At 43.0% G+C, this 20,339-nt stretch overlaps 1 protein-coding gene across 1 annotated transcript in view; it reads right to left on the bottom strand.

Annotated features, from left to right (window-relative positions):
* Positions 1-223: 223 nt before the first annotated feature.
* LOC124795734 (hexosaminidase D-like) overlaps positions 224-20,339 on the bottom strand; it is a gene marked incomplete at its 5' end in the record, with an annotated part of 172,114 nt that continues 151,998 nt past the window's right edge. Inside the window, 2 exons of the mRNA XM_047259817.1 lie at positions 224-3,339; positions 11,298-11,465. Of these exons, the coding sequence (XP_047115773.1) occupies positions 3,136-3,339; positions 11,298-11,465 (372 nt within the window). The remainder of the gene's footprint in view (positions 3,340-11,297; positions 11,466-20,339) is intronic.

Below are 20,339 nucleotides of genomic sequence, written 5' to 3'. Positions count from 1 at the left end.
TTATGCTTCCAGTGTCTCTTTTATTTTTTTTATTTATGATTTCTTTTAGTCAGTGACCAGTTATTTTAAAAAAAGTAAAGTAATTCAAAATAAATTTATACAGTTCTTTTGAGTCTATTCACCTGTGTAGTACCACTAGTCTCAACTATTATCTTTGCTGTCAGTTATAAAGAATTGGATTCAGGTGCACAAAGACAGAAATGAAAATGCAGAGTATTTTATTTTAAAAACAATTTCCACATGAATAACTATTTAACATAATCAGTCCTGCATTTTTAAAGTACTTGTAGTAAATACTGTTTATAAAGAGAAAACACATTTCAAAACAATGCAGATTTGAGGAATGTGAATTTTGAGAAAATAACACAGACTATAAGTGATTTGTGGGGGTGGGATAGGCAAAGAGGATGAAAATAAAATTTCACTCTCCTTAGCATTCAGTGTTCATTAAACTAGATACTGTCCTCCTGTTTATGTAACAGCCATTATAACTATGAATTATAAATACTTTTTGATCCAGTCATATAGGTCCTTTCATACTTTCTCCCTAAGGAGATCTTATACTTCACATAATAAACAATATATTTTTATTATTACACAGCATTCTTTCTTTCTTTAATGTTCTTTATCTGAAACAGCAATATTATCCTGTGTCAAACTATCATCAAATTTATTTTAGAAGCTGATACTGTTTCAAGATGTAATAGTTCATTCAAATTACAACCAGAATCACACAACACATTGGGTAAACACACTCACTCTAACACTTAATCGAGTTTAAGCTATTTACATAGCAGCTGTTAAACAGAACAGCAAAACTTAAACAATGTGCCATCACTTTTTTTGAGTTCGTTGTGTCAGAAATAATGTTATACAGTTGGTCCCAGTTGGTGCTGCACAACATGTGGCCAAACACTACACAACACGAACAGTACTAGGGCTGCAATTAAAGCCACAGGCACATTTAATAATTTGCAAATACTGATTTACATTATCATACTCCTCATATATATACATATATTCACTGAAAATAATTCTTTCCAACATCCATTCCAAATTCTCCAAATAGTCAGACCTGTTAAGTATAAACAACTATAAAACATTTTATTTAGTCAACACAAATATCAGAAGGTCTCTTGAAACATCAGGCAATACTGATAGAGACTTTTGAATGTACGAGATCAGTGGCTCACAGTGTATATAAGAATGATGACATGCAGATGGCCAAGTCAGCTAAACCAATGGGAATGACAAATATGTAAACACTTACTTTTACATGGTAAATACTAATCAGAGATGGAAAACATGAATTTATCATACCATACATAGATGTGGTGTTTCCCCAAATCTGACACAGGGTTCCAATTCAAATGTATAAAGTAAAGTCTCTTACCAATAATTGTTTAACATCATTATTTACAATTATGTCATATTCAGACATTGCAACAAAGTGTTATGTCCGTATCATTTTGGTTATACTTTCTCATTCTGCTCCCATAATAAACCAGAATTCATAAAATACATTTTCATGTACGTAAACATCAACAAATGCAAAATGGTCCATGTTTACAAAGTTGTTCCACTTCACATTTTCTTATAAGACTGTTAAAATATGTCAATGAATTAGAATTTTCTAAGCTTTGTAAACATTTACAGCAACATACATGTCATTTATAGTTCTGACACATACAGCTACTTTTTTTGTCTCGTTAATTTTGTCAGTGTTTTGAATTTCATTACCTATAACTTTCATTAAAGTTCTTACAGCCTCCACTACCAGCTTAGAAAATTCTTGACTGAGTATTATCAAATGAGTTTCGAACCTTTGTGACATATTTTCTCTTACATGACGGTTACTGTAAGCTATAAATTTATTAATAAATAGCTTAAAAGCCAAACAGCTTTATGTCGAACATTTTCAGCTGAATAAAATACAGCAAGTGATCTAACACACAGTGTTCTGTGTGATGCATAATATCTGTTACTCAAGATACATGACTATTGTTACCAATCAATTTGCTTAAATGTCAGCTGAAAAATAGGGAATTGTTCTCATTGCCAGCAATTATAGAATATGTCAAGAATTGTTAATCTCAAAAAATATAAAAATCAAAATAAATGGAAATTCATTTTCATCTACTTTCATTTTGTTTCCTTCCTTTTTTACACCTGTGGTTTTCTACAGTTTGTTTTCTCATCACTTTATCTCACAACTTTTGTGAATGCATCAATGAGAAGTGTTTTGACACCTCTTGCAGTTCTGTAACAAGTGAATGTATTTCTGCAGCTGTTCTATCAACACTAATCTGAATCCTTCATATCATCAAGTGGTCATGTCTACTGGTACACTGGAACTGCTGTTACTGCTTGTAGTGTCAGTGGTACCACGCTACCAATGCATTTTTGCATATTACTAGGTGGAGGCAAATATAAAGTTCTATCAAAAACAGACTGCTGATACACAGAACTCATGATTACATACATGCTTCAGTGTGTTGCTGACAGGGATCATGAAAGCAGGTAGTTGTAAAATACGATAGTGAGTTAATAGTGCTCCATTTGTTCTTGTTTGAACATAAACGCTGCAGCAATTAGGAAAAGCGTTTTGTTAAAGGCAGAACACAGATTGCTTCCCGCTGGTGGACTGTGTTGCAGTAAGTAATGAGGTTGATGAAGCGAGTAAATTGTTGGGATAGTATATCTTTCCTTGAGTGTAGCCAGTATGTAAAATACTCGTTCGGTTTGCAATAGCATCAGGATGTAATTAGAACTCCGACTTGGAATTTATCACAACTATAGCTAAAATCTCTTTATAGTCGAATGAGGACAGTGTGAGTCTGAGGAATACTAGAATTGTGTCGTAAAAAACTTTGATAACTGATATTATTAATTGTTACGGTCGAAAAAATACTTTGCCACTACAGTAAACAGACGAATGGCACCCCAAACGAAAGTGACTTTGTCGTGTACACTTCTTCGTCGACAGAAGACGACTGCTTAACAGAGGAGGTGTCGGCAGGTGGATGTGTTGCGGCTCAGAATTGGCCAGCGCTATGAGACCACATCAGAGGTGTTGAGGCTGGGCGACTCTCGCCTCGGCAGGCTGGGTTGTGCGTGCAGGCGCGCGTGCAGCGGCTACTGCGGGGGCGGCCGCGGCGGGTCTCCTGGTAGGGGGATGCCGAGGCGGCGCAGGTCTTGCAGCGGCGGCAGCGGCCGCGCCGGCCACGTGCGTGCAGCCTTCAGCGCCACCGCGTCCTGCTGGAGCCGCTCCAGGTCTCGCACCAGCGGGTACAGCCGCTGCTCCACCCACTCCGTGATCGTGTAGCCGTCGAACACATCCTGCAACACGGATGTAAACCGTATACCGCTGTAGGTTGGAGAACGTACCGTCCACTCAACTTATTTTTTACACTCCGCAAAATCGTCAGATGTACGGAGAGGAGAGGAAATGAAAAATAGGAGAGAAGAGCAGAGGAATAAGAGGAGGATGAGGAGAACATAGGAGAGTAGACGAGAACAGGAGAGAGGAGTAGAGATGAGGAGTGAGTAACATAGGACAGTATATAAGAACAGAGGAGAGGAGTAAAAAACGGAGAAGAGTAGACGAGGAGTGAAGTATTGAGGAGAGGAGAGAAGAACTGTGGTGAGGAGTGAAGAACAACGGAGAGGAATAAAGAACAGAAGAGAGGAACGACAAACTGAGGAAATGAGCGAAGAACAGAAGAAATGAGGTGAAAGATGAAGTAAACTTGGAGTACCACAATGGGAGAATCGTTCTTTATTGTCAGTCTCAAGATTGGTCGGCAACTATTTATCTAATCCACTCTTCTGCTCTCCCTGTTAAGCTCGTATGAAATCAAGCAAAATACTCTGGCTTGATTCAGAAAGCATCAGTTCTTTTGGCATGATCTCCAAACAGCGAACAACATTCACTGAACACTGCTCACCTGGCTCAAGATCCGAAAAAGACGTTGAGGGATTCCAGCTACCACGACAAATCTGGTCGAAACTCAACGGCATTATGATGGATCAAGGAAGCTGTGATTATACTTTGAGGAGGTGGGGTTTCCGTTAGGCTACTCACTGTGACTGTTGAGAGGAGTAGTAAGCAATAGAACACACGATTAAGAAGTGCCCACCTCAAAGATTTGCCAGTGATCTGAGGATTCCATACGAAATGAGTGTTGTGGAGTGGCTCTAATTTGGACATTACTATTTGATTGCATATACTGACTGAAGTTTCTCATATTCAGAAATGAGAAGGGGCGAGCTATATGTTCTTTAAATAAACTTTTTATAGCGAAGACCGGTTTTCACACATACAACTACCATCTTCAGATCTCCAAAATATTTTTTGCGTTGTATGTCATGTTCCATTGAGTGTTCGTTATTCATACGATGCTAATATTGTATTGGAGAGCATATTTCACATTCCAGACAAATTTCTCAAAAATAAAATTACAGGTTTGTCACAAGGAAAATATACACACCTAAAACTCACCTTGTACAACTTGGCATGTTCACGGAACCTTCTCACTCGAAATGCATAGTTGTGCAGTGAGCACGTTCCAAGACGTGTTTCACTCGTCAATTAATTGTAAACATTGGCATAAATGTGCACTTTTTCTATGTATTGTGGATCTTGGAAACTGACAAGCATCAAAGAAGTACTACGTACGTAGACATTCCAAGTTCTACAAGGTGCGTTATAGTTGTGAACATGTTTACTTGTGACGAGACTCTTTGTAATTTTATTTTTGAAAAACTATGTGAAATATACTCTGCGCTAAAATGTTAACATGGCATGAGTAGTGAACGCATAATGGAACATGACATACAACAAGAATATTTTTTTGAAGATCTGAAGATAACGGTTGTATCTGTTGAAACGGGTCAATAAGAAGTATTTTCAAACGCGAGCTTGGCCATAAAATATTTCTTTAATTGTAGAAACTTTTGTATACTCGTAAAATAATACAACGCGAGCCTGCTACTACATCTTTACTGAGTGCTGACTACTTTCTGCGGACATGACATTAAGCTATGACTGAAGCCCAGTTCGATTTTACACCGAACATAACGTGAAAATAGCTCCTTTCCTATCGGGTACTTATCGAGACTCTCGCGCGAAGCGGGTAGTTTCGTTTGACTATAGAAGTTTCTGATTATTCCAGTTCACAACAAGGGAAAGACACTGGATGCAACGAATTACAGATCAAAATCGCTGACGTCCATATGTCGCAGAATCCGTGAGAACATTCAAGCTCAAACGTTCTTTCGGTCCTGTAGGAAAACAAGAGTCTCTCAGAGATTCAGCACGGTTCCAGGAAAAGCCACTTGTGGGAAACACAGCAGGCTTTAATCAAAAACTACATATTGCAAGCAATAAATGCACGCAGCAACACAATCTTCCTAAGGACTGTAGACACTGTACTGCGCCGAAGAGTACTATCCAAGATACAACCACAAGCAGTCTCTTCTCGAATGTGGCTGGCTCGAGGAATATTTCAGTAATAGACCCATGTATGTTTTAACGGACGGCGAGTGCACCACATAAACTAAAGCAACGTTAGGTGTGTCCTACACAAAGGTAATGGGACCTATAACGTTTCCAATATAAAAACGGTCGACAAAAAGATGGAAACACCAAAAACATCACAATTACCGTGCCTAATACAGTGTAGGAAAACCGCTTTCATTCAAAACAGCATTCAGTCGTGTCCGAATCAACAAATATTGGTCCTACATGGTTTCCAAGGGAAAATTATACCATTCTTCCTGCAAAATAGTGCAAATGCAGATGTTGATGACGGAGGTGGATAGCGATCACGATCCTTCTCTCCAAAGAAGACTATAAAGGCACAATGGCCAGTGTAATGGCCAGAGGAGTTGCGACAATTCATCCTCGTCCTGGACGATGCGAGATGCAGGAAAGTGGATTCTGTCGTCTTAGAACACAGTATCACCATTTGGGGACAAAAATGTACCATGGGATGGGCCTAATCCGCCAAAATTATCACTTAATCTTTTGTAGTAACGTGACCTTGCAGAGTAATCGTGGTGCCCATGCAATACCGTGATATAGTTCCCAAATCATCACCGAAACGCCGTCCTATTTTGCTCTTGGCACGTTAGCGCGGCCAGAAGCTGTAAACAGTATGAAACAAGATTCAGCCGATCAAATCACAATGTTCCATTGCTCCATAGCCCAAGTTCTGTGGATTAGCATCACGTTTTCCTTCTATGGGCATCTGCATCACTGATGGGTCGTTTTGGATTTCCAACTCACCCTGTGTCCCACCGTATTGTTTCGATCTTGACGGGTTTCATGAGTGCAACACACAGTTCTGCAGTGAGTTTTGCAGGTATCATCCCCTTATTTCTCGTTACAACCCTCTTGAATCACCGCCTGCTGCGATCACTCAACACTTGCTTTCGTACACGTTGTGACTTAGCTGATGATGTTTCTCCACTTTCCCTGTCTGGAGTAAAATTCTTCGATGTTGTGCCTCTTAAGTCACCAAACACTTCGGTACCTCGGTTACGGAAGCACCAACCAAATCAGCACCAACAATTTGTTCGTGTTCGAATTCACTTAGCTCCGACATGATGCACGCGTAACTGCACAGAGCACCGTTCTGATTACGACTGACTCCAGCAATGTATTGAGGAAACTGCACACGTCCCATTAGTGGTCAAGTACAGCAGAGAAACTTGCAGGCTTGGCTGGACCCTGCATATATGTTCAAGCGAGTGCTATACCATCTACTGCACTCCCCTGACTTAAGCCCTCGTGAGTTCAACTCGATTTCTAAACTGAAGGAAACACTTCACGGCATTCGCTTCAGAACTGCTACAAATTCGTTGGGCAATAGACCGCGCCGCTCGAACTGTTAACACAATTGGCACTGCTAAGAGTATCCTACGTCCTCCACATCGCTGGTAACGGATTATACACAATGCTGGTGGCTACTTTGAAGGTCAGTAAAACTTTGAAACACGTATCTATTTTGTACGAGCTGTAAATAAATAGTTGCCACTATTAAAGCTCCAATTCTCGTATTGTGGAGCAAAGTAACTCATGAGGGTCGAAGTAGAGAGGATATAAAATGTAAATTGGCAAAGGCAAGGGAAGCGTTTCTGGAGAAGAGAAATCTGTTAACATCGAGTCTTTCCTGAAAGTATTTGTATGGAGTGCAGCCATTATGGAAGTGAAACATGGACGATAAATAGTTTAGATAAGAAGAGAACAGAAGCTTTCGAAATGTGGCGCTACTGAAGAATGCTGAAGATTAGATGGATAGATCACGTAACTAATGAGGAGGTACTGAATAGAATTGGGGAGAAGAGGAATTTGTGGCACAATTTGACTAGAAGAAAGAATCGGTTGGTAGGACATGTTCTGAGACATCAAGGGATCACAAAGTTAGTACTGCAGGGCAGCGTGGAGGGTAAAAATCGTAGAGGGAGACCAAGAGATGAATATACTAAGCAGATTCTGAAGGATATAGGTTGCAGTAGGTTCTTGGAGACGAAGAAGCTTGCACAGGATAGGGTAGCATGGAGACCTGCATCAAACCAGTCCCTGGACTGAAGACCACAACAACATGGAAGAGTATGGAAATGAAACAAAATTTAGTACCAATGAATAGAATACTTGTGTTAAACAGCTCCGAGTGGGCACACGTTTTGTTGTCCCTGTACGATAGATGCATTGCCATAATCATGACCTCACACCCTGAATTACTTGGAAGAGACCTGGGATTTACTTTCATTCACTGTTTATTTGGTGGTCACAGCTATTACGATTTTTTGTCAATCTCCTTTTTGACAAATACTAAAAAAAAATTCCACATCCAGAGTCTAACCACCACATCCGAATGAACGTAACAAAGTACTGTAGAAAGTGAAACGGAGGGACTATGGAGGCGAAGATTGAATGCCGTGGAATCCAGAATCGGGATGGCGACTGCTACTGGGGTAACATCGAGAGAAGGAGAAGGCTTGCGCCTCCTACAACATACGACAGTACAAGTGGTGGGTAATACACTGTCTGACAAAAAAGTGAAACATTCAGAAGACAGGGCTGGATATCAGCGTAACGTCGTACATGTACGGTTATGTAAACGATTAGAGTTGAAATTCGCAGGGCCAGGTGGAACGGCCAAGGCACTGCGTTAGTGTTGTTCGTGTTTAACTTTATCACCACGCCTGGTAAGACACCAAAGCGTGAGACGTTGAGAGATAACTGTGTAGGACACGGAGATGCCACGTACCCGTCTGAGACAGAGTTGTCAGCACGAGACAGATATTAAAAGGTGTTTCATTGTTGCCAGCTGTTCGAATCGTGCAATATCCAGATTTGAGGGGCATTTGGGTGTGACAGTGGCCGAATATTGGACTGCATGGGAACGAGATGGCAGTCATACTCGTCATCAAGGTTTCCATACACCACGTCTGACCACCACAAGTGAGCATCGCCATATTGTGCACCAAGCACATCGTAGCCCCTTAACACCTGCAACAGCAAGTCCCTGCAATATTCTGTGTCACCCCACACGGCTCGTGAGAGACTAGCAAGAGGCGGACCTGGGAGTGACCGTACCATGAACAGGCTGCCGTTAACACCTTGGTACAAACGGCTGTGTTTGTAGTGGTTCTGTGACCGGGATGCACGGAGTGATGATGAATGGCGTTGTATTGTGTTCAGTGATGAATTGTTGCGCTACCCCAGATGACCGTCTTCAGTTAGTATGGCAGCGACATGGCGACAGCTCTCATTCCTCCAATTTTTTTGTAGGATTATAGCTGTGTTACTCTCGATGTCATGGTATGTGGTCACCAAACACGACCTCAGGTCACAGATGATAGAGATTGAGGGAACATTGAGGGCGCAACGATACGTCATGGACATCCTCAGTCCTCTTGTGTTATCTCCCATGCGACACTATCTTGGTGCCATTTTTGAACAGGAGAATGCTCGCCCACAATGGCAAGTGCCTCTGTGAATTGTCTGTGTGATGCTATGGTACTCTCGTGTGCCAGCAAGATACCCAGATCCGCCCCAAATACGAAGGTAATCACAAAAGTAAAGTCCCCTATTTTTTTATAAGTGCGTAGACCTATTTATTTCTACAATGGTTTACATCAGTTTACAGCTTGAACATTTAGCTAATTTTCGACATAATCACCATTTCTGTCGATGCATTTTTTAGACGCTGTGGCAGTTTTTGTATGTCCATGTGATACCAACTCGGCGCCATGCTTTTCAGAAAGTTATGAACTTCTTCTTTCACCTCGTCGTGGGAGCTGAATCGCTTTCCCGACAAATGTTCTTTTAACTTAGGGAACAGGTGGTTGTCACTGGGCGCCACGTCAGGACTATAGGATGAGTGGATGATTATGTGCCACTGAAATTTTTTCAGGTTTGCCGAGCGATGTGTGGGCAAGGGTTGTCATGGAGAATGTGTACGCCCTTGCTCGAAATTCCTCTTCTCCGGTTCTGAATTGCTCGTTTGAGTTTTTTCAGAGTCTCACAGTAACTGTCAGCGTTAATTGTGGTCCCAGTGGGCATAAAGTCGACCAACAATACCTTTTCTGATGCCAAAAAACGATTGTCATGACTTTACCGGCAGATTGTGTTTGTTTGAATTTCCGCGGCTTTGGAGAAGAAGGATGTCGCCACTGGCATGATTGTTGCTTGGTCTCAGGTGTGGAGTGGTATGCCCGCGTTTCGTCACCCGTGACAATTGAGTCCAGAAAGTTGTCCTCTTCGGCTGAAAGATGGTGAAGAAATGCGCGGGAAGCATCAACTCGTTGCCGCACGTGGTCCTCAATCAGCATCCCTGGTACCCATCCTGCGCACACCTTCCGGTAGTTCAATGTTTCCGTTCAAATTCTGTGAACGGTACTTCGGGAAACCTCAACAACCAATGTGCAGAGGTCATCCATGGTGATCCTTCGATCTTCACGCATGCTTTGCTCAACCCTCAACACTGTCTCCTCAGAAAATGATTGTCTCCCGCTCCTTTGTTCGTCGTGAATTTCGGTCCGACCAGCAGCAAACTCTCTACACCACATTCGAACATTTTTGACATCCATACACGACTCACCATACACTTCCGTCATTTAGTGATGGATTTCAATCGGCGCAGTGCCCTTTGCGTCCAAAAACCGAATAACTGCGCGCAATTTGCACTTGGCGGTAACGTCCAACGAGAGCTCCATTCTCAACTGCTGCCAAACCAAGACTGAGCGCCTCAGCGCGGCGTATTCATGTTTACACACAGCGCGTGAAGCACTCTTCATAACAAAGTGACCAACTGCCACACAAACATAGAGTTCTGTACTTATAAGAAAATAGGAGACCTTACTTTTGGGATTACCGTCGTACAAGATGTGTGGAACCAGATCGAACGTTGCCCCAAAGCCAGTATGTCGGATATCGTGGGCAAGTTACGTCAATTCTGAGCCCACTTTTCTCAGTACATCTTTATGACACTCTTTCCAACCAAATCAGCGCATCCATCCACGTCAAAGGGGATGCAACGTCAGCTGGTAAGTGAACTCATACTGCAAAGTTCTTTGCAAGTTTGACTAGATACTGTAATCACTGAAATAACATCAGGTACCCTCTCAACCCCTGAAGGTTAATTTCGTTTCCTCCTCCCCTCCTGGGTTCTTCGCTTCTGTTACACAGGCAGCATAATTCTGACCTCCAGTAGAATTCAGTCTCTAGTTAGAACTACGTCTGGTTAAACTACGTCTGGACAACAGGCCAACAGTTTCTTATGGCAGCTCCCTTGTTTAGAGCCGTAAGAGAATTTGCCAACTTTTGAAACCATTGACATGCTCTGTTAACTATGTAACCTCTACTATCAATGTACACCAAGCTGTTGTGATTTACTGAAGCCAAAGATACGTCTAATTTCTCAATAGTACCATAACTGAAATGCTTGCTCTCCCTTCCATATAGGTTCCTTTCTAGAGCGAACCTGCTACTGCCAACGGCCTCCTCCGGCCGCGAATGGTCTTGTCTCAGATGGTTCAAAAATGGTGCAAATGGCTCTGAGCACTATGGGACTTAACATTTGAGGTCATCAGTCCCCTAGGCTTAGAACTACTTAAACCTAACTAACTTAAGGAAATCACACACATCCACGCCCGAGGCAGGATTTCAACCTGTGACCGTAGCAGCAGCGCGGTTCCGGACTGAGGCGCCTAGAACCGCTCGGCCACAACGGCCGGCTGTCTCAGACGGTGACCGCTGTGATCAGCCAGGAGAGGACGTACAGTACCTGCAGGGAGTCCTGCGCGGAGCGGACGAGTGACAGCACGGTGTGGTAGACTCGCGGCTGCTCAGCCATCAGCTCGTCCACGCGCAGCGGCGTCGAGAAGTTGTGTCGCACGTTGTACTCCGTCATCCAGCCCTTGTTGTGCCGCACGCTTTCAAGCAGCTCCTTGGCCTGTGGACAGGAAAATGTCGCGTCTACCCATCTCTTGCCTCAACATAATCGTGTTCCACGTTAGCCCCAGCTATGCGGTCACTCCACCATGTCGAAACGTGACGGAACTACAGCGCTTCCTCGACAGTTTAAGAAATGACCGTAGAATTACGATTATCAGAGTCGCGCTACCAACGAAAAGGAAGAAAGGAAGGTTGGGGTTCATCTTCTCGTCAACGACGAGGTCTTCACACAGAGCACAAACTCGGATTTGGCAAGGGTTGGAGGGCAAATCGATTGTGTTCCTTTCAAGGGAACCATGCCAGCATTTACCTTAAGCGATCATGGAAAACTACGGCCGGACGTGGATTTAAAACGCCCTCCGTTCTAATGTGAGACCAGTGTCTCAGTACTGCAGCACTTCTTTCTGTCATTACTGACGACAGTACACGCTAACATGAACTTGGAATCTGACAGAATAATCGTTTGTGAAGAACAGGGGAGGCTTCGGTATCAACGATATGTTGACATGTTATACTGTGTGAGTGAGTGATATCTGTTCTTTTAGACGTGTCCGGAAGAACAGTCACTACGCTCTCATATAATTGATTTGTGCCGATGGGCAATGTATCCATAGCCTTCAGTCCATGCACATTTTCGTTCGACCTCCAGCTGGCATTTAAACTTAGCGATCATAGAGGAGATGGAGGTGACTGCATATAGGTGGCGCCAGGTGGGAATTTGAGTCAGCCGGGGAACGTGCCGAGATAGTTCACACATTTGCGGTAAACACTGTGTGTGGCACATTGCTTAATGCAACTACCTAGTAAGCAAAAAGTCAAGGGTTCGAGTCCTGGACCGGCACACATTTTTACTCATCTCCGTTGCTTCTGCAGAAAGCCCTGATGCAGTTTATATGATTGGTTCCTTTCCTTTCCTTTAGTTTCTCCCCCTACCACTTCAATTTACATCGAAGCAACGTAGGTCATGTCACAATCCTAATAACCGATGAGCTCTAGGGCCTAAAAACAGTCTTGGTTCCAGCGGCTATAGAAGTGAAGAAATTAAGAAGACACTGGGGGGTACCCAGACCCAACACAAATAGAGAAGGAACAGAAAACAATGAAAGAGAAAAAAATATCTGCGTCCCTGCCGTATGTCGCTGCAGTTTCCTCAAGAATCGGCCAAGTTCCGTCTAAGAAAGGTATTAGGCTCATATTAAAAAATGGTTCAAGTGGCTCTGAGCACTATGGGACTTAACTGCTGAGGTCATCAGTCCCCTAGAACTTAGAACTACTTAAACCTAACTAACCTAAGGACATCACACACATCTATGCCCGAGGCAGGATTCGAACCTGCGACCGTAGCGGTCGCGCGGTTCCAGACTGAAGCTCCTAGAAACGCTCGGCCACTCCGGTCGGCTAGGCTCATATTAAGATCACTTTCAAAAATAAGGAACCTTCTGGGCAGCGTGATAGATAGCTTTGACTTCGTAGACCTGGGGCCTTTCACATTCCGTGCTAATGAGGAAAATCTTACAGAGGACAAACTCCGCGCTGTCTCCCCCTATGCTGCATTGAATATGTGCGCAACGTAAGACCATGGCACTGAAGTAAATCTGCATTGCCCAAGCACACAGCTTAACGGAAAAGCAAATTATCGATTTGGAAAAAAAGACGTCTGTCATCTGCTCAGATAATAGTTTTTTGGCGACAGCCTCCCTAGGAAGGCAACGGACGTACGAGTGTCGACGAATCTTGTTAATCGAGCTAATCATTTGTCTTCAGCGCATCACGGAAGTCAGACTTTGAAGCTATAAGACAGGAGGGGCAGCAGTCCGCATCTCCTAGCGCAGCGGTGGACGGCGGATGCAGAGTTGCCAGCTACGTAAACGATCATGCGGGCCGGCTGTTGGTGTTGTGGAGCGGACGTCGAGAGATTTGTAAATGTCCACCGCCGATACTCGGACTGGGATGCATCGGCACTTTGCCAAAAGATGGGAAGAGAGTGAGTAGCCTCTCCGAAACGCCTCGCTGAAAATGCAATGTTATTCGATCTTATGTCAATTTGCATTGACACATCGCAAAAAAGTACATAGACACATGATGGCTAAAAGTCAGCTGCATAGACTCCATTTTTAAAATCTTGTTATGCTGTACACTATAGAAAACGAGTACAAAAATCAGAATATGCGTAGTTATGTACCTAGGGAATTTGATCAACAGTTTTGTACAAATTCTGATTAGATAATTACATTGTAGTTTAAATATTTTTAGATAAAGGGTGTTTGACATTCCTATTGCAGTCATTTAAGTGTTCTAAGGAATACATACAAGGAACTCCTTGAGTGCGAGGTCGTAAAAAGCCAATGATGTTAATTGCATCCGACGCCTTAAATACTCACTACCGTGCAACCACAATATTCGATGCTAATGTCAGCAGGGGGTGGGACTGAGGGTACACAACAGCGAACACAGCATGAAGCTTCAGAACATGGTTGAACTGCTTAATCGATGACTAACTTACAACAAAGCGAACATTGAGCTGTATCTACAACAACATATTCCCGCATTGACATTTCGTCAGAAAGGCACCCAAGGGATTTCGCAGAGTGAGAAACAAGTGGCAGGTGAAATGTTAGCGTTTCTGCAGGATGATTCAGTGGAATGTGTGGTTTCGTACACACTTGGCTATGCGGCCAATTAGATGACGAGTACAGTGATGACGACACGTGCTTAACACGTAAAGTGTTAATAAAACAGGTGACGCCATGCAGTTCATTATCCTTGTCGGACACAGAGCCACAAATCCCGTCTCCACTGAAACGTAGTAGAGAACAGTTGTTATCAAGGAGCGGGTACTAAACACGATTACGTATGTGAAAGATCATCCGCAGCATGGTAAAAAAATTATGAATAGATTTCGAATACGCGCATAAGAGAAACTACGTATATTCAAGGCGCACTTGGTATAAAAACTAGTGTTTGCGTGTTTGAAGGACGCTCGATGCAGTTTACAGTATGCGCATATAGTCGTCTGCTACGTTATGTACAGGGTTATTATAATTAAAGTTAAACTTTCAAAATGCTATAGAAATAAAACCACCAGTCAGAATGATGTTAAATTGCAACGGAATATTATCGGAGAAGGGGAAAACGTATGAAAGAAGAAGTAAAAATAGAGTGAAAATTGATCAATAGATGGCGCTGTATGTGTCGCAATACGTAAATGAAAACACCTGTCATGCGCACGACCCACTGAAGTTGGTATAAACACGCCGGGTACAAGGCTTTCCCTCCTTTCGCGTCTGCGACATTCGCCATGATTGTCTCAATGCAGAATCGCGCTCCGCTTGTAAAGCTGTATTACAAGAATGATGACTGTGAATAAGTCGCTCTGCAGAAGTTCCGGACACTGAAAGGTTTGAAAAAAGGCGTTGGTCCGATGACTACCGTGGGTCTGAAGAAAATGATTCGGAAATTCTAAAAGACTTGTTCTTTTGGTGTGCAACTTGGTAGAAGGAGGAAACGAATTGACTCGGCGTCAGTGGAAGCAGTGGCCGCAGCAGTGCAGGAGGAGAATAGCGGTGGTGTGCAAACGTTTAGTGCACGGAGAATTGCCGAAACATTGGACATACCCCTGAGCACGGGGCGTAAAATCCTACGAAACATCCTTCTTTGCCGGCCGCGGTGGTCTAGCGGTTCTAGGCGTTCAGTCCGGAACCGCGCGACTGCTGCGGTCGCAGGTTCGAATCCTGCCTCGGGCATGGATGTGTGTGATGTCGTTAGGTTAGTTAGGTTTACGTAGTTCTAAGTTCTAGGGGACTGATGTCCCATAGTGCTCAGAGCCATTTTAACCATCCTTCTTTACTATCCATTCAAAATTACTCATGTGCACGAGTTGGTTCCTGTTGACCTACCAGTATGAGAGACCTTTGCTTTAGAATTTCTTGTTCGCATGGAAGTGGACAATGATTGGCCGTGGAATATTTTGTGGACAGACGAAGCTCACCTCCATCTGGCAAGATATGTCAATACACAGAATTGTCGAATATGAGCAACGGAAAATCCACACGCAAATCAACCAGTACCATTTCATCCTGGAAATATCACTCTGTGGTGCGGGTTTACGTCATCATTTACCATGGGGCCATATTTTAAAATCCGCATGCAAATCAACCAGTACCACTTCATCCTGGAAATATCACTGTGTGGTGCGGGTTTATGGCATCATTTACCATGGGGCCATATTTTAAAATCCACACGCAAATCAACCAGTACCACTCCATCCTGGAAATATCACTGTGTGGTGCGGGTTTACGGCATCATTTACCATGGGGCCATATTTTTTCGAAGAGAGAGGCGCTTCCGGTCCTGTTACCTGTACCGTCGTCACTGGTAAGCGCTGTCTTTTGAGCAACCACGTCAAAAAAAAAAAAAAAAAAAAAAAAAAAAAAAAAAAAAAAAAATATGGTTCAAATGGCTCTGAGCACTATGGGACTTAACATCTATGGTCATCAGTCCCCTAGAACTTAGAACTACTTAAACCTAACTAACCTAAGGACATCAGACAACACCCAGTCATCACGAGGCAGAGAAAATCCCTGACCCCGCCGGGAATCGAACCCGGGAACCCGCCGGCCGCGGTGGTCTAGCGGTTCTAGGCGCGCAGTCCGGAACCGCGCGACTGCTACGGTCGCAGGTTCGAATCCTGCCTCGGGCATGGATGTGTGTGATGTCCTTAGGTTAGTTAGGTTTAAGTAGTTCTAAGTTCTAGGGGACTGATGACCACAGTAGTTAAGTCCCATAGTGCTCAGAGCCATTTGCACCATTCTTTGAACCCGGGAACCCGGGCGCGGGAAGCGAGAACGCTACCGCACGACCACGAGCTGCGGACCGCAATCACGTCATTCCAACTCTCCAATAGCGTGGATGTGTTGATGGGATCATTTTTCTGCAAGATGGCGCACCTCCGCACATTGCAAATCCAGTTAACTAGCTTCTAAAGCGCCATTTCGGAAATGCTACAATTATCAGCCGCCATTTCCCTACAGCCTGGCGTCCCGATCACATGATTTTCATCCGTGTGACTTGTGGCTGTGGGGCTATCTGAAAGATATTGTGTTCAGTGTTCCGATTGCAAACTTAGCTGCACTGAAGGAACGCATTTCGCAACACATTCAGAACGCGAACACGGGAACACTTCGATCAGTTGTGGATCATACTGTTTCTCGATTTCAACCTTTGGCAGAAAATGGTGAACAGCATATTGAACACGTTTTGCGCCAGTTACATGGAAATTAATAATCCGATTTGATTTTGATTGATGTTTTTTATGCAAGTTTTGGCCTGAGAACTATTAAAAACCGATGTGAGTGATGCTTTTAATGCAGCTTTTGGCCTCAGGACAATTAAAAACTGATTTTTCCCATCCGATGTCATATGACCTTGCCATGGCGGATGGGCTTACATAAATAACAGTATCACACCTGTACACGCATGCACACCGAGTAGTATAGTTGGTTTAACGTCAAACGTACAGCTTACGTATTGTTGTATGATTCATTTGTCATTATCACTATTAAATTATGATGCTTACAGCGCCATCTATTACTACATTTTGTAACAATTTATTTTTCTTCTGCCATACGTCTTCCCTCTTCTCCGATAATGTTCAATTGCAATTTGATGTCATTCTGACAAATGGTGTTATTTCTACTGGGGTTTGAAAGTTTAACATTAATTATAATCACCCTGTACATGAAATTGCACGCGACATATATTACAGTGATTTCAAGGCAAGCAAAGGATGGGTGCATAACTTCAAACAGTGTTACGGAATTGGAAGAAGTAAGATAACAAAACTGGAAACAAAGTGTTAATTTGCCTATGGACACCAAACTGCGGAATCAGAAACAAAAATTTCTAGATGAGATAAATTTATCCCATCGTTCAGTTAAGAATTCGTTTTCAACTCAGATTAATCGAGATTTGAAGAGGAAACGCATACGAAGGGAATCCTGGAATTTAGGGGAACCAAGAGAGCTGTATCAAGATAAACTAAGATCAATGCCTTAACACGTTCGTATACAATCACGCCGACTGTTAATCTGGACGGTAAATTAGCTGCGAAGTTATTTACTGTGCTGCGAGAAGTTGGAAGGGGCTCTGCCCTGTACCATTCTTTCTCGATTGCATGGTCTTGCGAGGCCAGAACAGAATATTTACGTAACAGGAAGCGAGAATCGGAAAATGGGCGTGAGAGAACTACAACTATGGTATGAGCACTGTTTCTGGCCAATAGCTGGTCAAAATAGCTTACTTTTGGTTCAAATGGTTCAAATGGCTCTGAGCACTATGGGACTTAACATCTGTGGTCATCAGTCCCCTAGAACTTAGAACTACTTAAACCTAACTAACCTAAGGACATAACACACATCCATGCCCGAGGCAGGATTCGAACCTGCGACCGTAGCACTCGCGCGGTTCCGGACTGAGCGCCTAGAACCGCTAGACCAAGCTTACTTTTGCCTGATTCCCGGTCTACCTATAAAAGTCATACTAGTTTAGAGCAAAATATTCTTCCTGAAAACTATGGGACGTACCAACTGAAACCACTGGACAAATTCGCCCTCTGGATGTTTGTTTTTTCCGTGCCTATAAAACGTGATATGGCACTGTCTGCAGCTACGTCTTAAAGGATAGCCAGTTTCACGATAAACTCCTCGACAAACTGTTTCACATTCGGTTGCATACCATCACATTCTATCAGTTCTCATTACCTCGTTACACCAATATGATTCTATAGCGTTGTTTAAGCGCGGATGCCTAGCTGAACGTCCTGCACTGTTAGTAACTCCCGAGGAGTTCGCCTTCGATCTTGGTAGTGCGAACCTTTGTCGTCACTGTGGCGCGCCATTTTTCATTTGGTGTTCATGATGTAATTTAATGGTTTCATTTGAACATTTCTTCAATACCGACGATGGCCATTTTGTGAAGTGTAATACACACATCCCATAGACGATTGATCTCTGCTCCTCCCTGACACTCATTCTCTGCCGCCCTCCTGGTTACACATGGTGAGTCATTAGAAGTTAATATTTTTCCAGTCATAATTGTTAACACAACGCTTTCAAATGAGCTTAACTAATGATTGAACTTATGACCTCGCACTGAAGGCGTTCCTTGTTAGTAGATACAGTTTTTATGCAGTATATATGTACAGAAATGTACAATTTGGATAGAAAATAAGTTTGTTCACCTTCAAATCTCCAGATTCGCGGTATTCACATGGCAGAAGCAATGAGCTCTGACCTGTACGCTCTACAGGAGTCCATGGCACGGGCAATGTGTCGAGCATTCGTCGGGTTCCCTTCTACTTGAGGAAGAATATCCTCTTCAAAGTCGAGACTGTGAAGCGTCCGTGGAGCACCACAGTCAAACCTTCTAGTTGCGAACATAGCAGTTTCTCGCAGCCGTTGTTGTAGTCGGACGAAAATGGCATGTGATGTCATAATTACAGAACTAGCTACTGACGATGTCGTCCTCTCCCATGTTTGCGTGCCTGGCGTGAAGCGAGATATTTCAAAGTGTTCCAGTCTTTACACTTATTTTATAACAAAGCGGCACATATGCGAACATGGGTTCCCGACCAAAACTTTATCTACTAAGTCCCCTTTAGAGCACCTTAAAAGCCTATAATGAGATTTGTGAAACACACTGCATACATTGCTTACTAGAACCTTCTTGACGTAACAGCCAAAATGTTTGAAGTCTTATTCCACCAAGATATATTCGTCTGTACTGCACTCGGGTGTCCGGTCGAATACAGTCGTCTACGAAACACTATTTCGACAGCATACCTTGCCGTCATCTCCAGGTAATCTCTATAAAATCAGCGTCTTTGCGATATTCGTTTTATTGAAATATATTAACAGGGACTGCACAACATAATGAATCATCAGTACTCCGGCAGCGACAGCACCGACCCCACCTGCAGCTCCTAGGTACTGGGCTGTTAGGGACACGCAATATACTACATGAATTAAATAGTGTTTACTGTATTTTTGTTTTTTAGGTTTTTTATTCCTGATAAGAATTTCGGAGCGATAACTTCATCGTTTGGATTTCCAAGGTTTACTTCAAGCTATTCATCATATCTTTAAAAAGGCTACCTAAGCTGACGCTAGTTGTACGCATACAGGGTGAATCACCTAAGACTTGCACCACAAACACTGCGGAAGTGGACACTGCTGTTGATGCACAGTTTTCACCGAATGGATTGCTAGCCAGTTAAAAGATTGTAATAATACTGAGAAAGTGATTTTTTGTGCAAAGATACACGTTCTTAAATGGGCGAATGTCTATTGACATTAATAAACTAAAAATAGAAGAAATTAGAATGATAGTAGTGTTTGTTGCAGCATTCTAGTGCAAGTCGTTTACGGGATATTGTATTTTGAATAGCTGCCACTCCAACACTTGTGCAATACGTGTGGTAGCACACTGTAAGGGACAACATAAGTGCATAGCCTAGTTATGTGCATACACTGGTTATGTCCGGTAACGAGAAAAAAAAAAAAAAAAAAAAAAAAAAAAAAAAAAAAAAAAAAAAAATTGGTTCAAATGGCTCTGAGCACTATGGGACTCAACTGCTGAGGTCGTTAGTCCCCTAGAACTTAGAACTAGTTAAACCTAACTAGCCTAAGGACATCACAAACATCCATGCCCGAGGCAGGATTCGAATCTGCGACCGTAGCGGTCTTGCGGTTCCAGACTGCAGCGCCTTTAACCGCACGGCCACTTCGGCCGGCGGTAACGAGACAACTGATCGTCACAGGTTGTGTTCAAAATAATCACTGGCAGCGGTATTGACGTTTATGTGAGCGGTGTAGTG

The sequence above is a fragment of the Schistocerca piceifrons genome, chromosome 4 (genome assembly GCF_021461385.2).
Source record: "Schistocerca piceifrons isolate TAMUIC-IGC-003096 chromosome 4, iqSchPice1.1, whole genome shotgun sequence".
In the NCBI taxonomy this organism is placed as follows: Eukaryota; Metazoa; Arthropoda; class Insecta; order Orthoptera; family Acrididae; genus Schistocerca; species Schistocerca piceifrons.
Note: the sequence above shows the minus strand (reverse complement) of the source record. Positions and strands in the feature narration are given on the sequence as shown.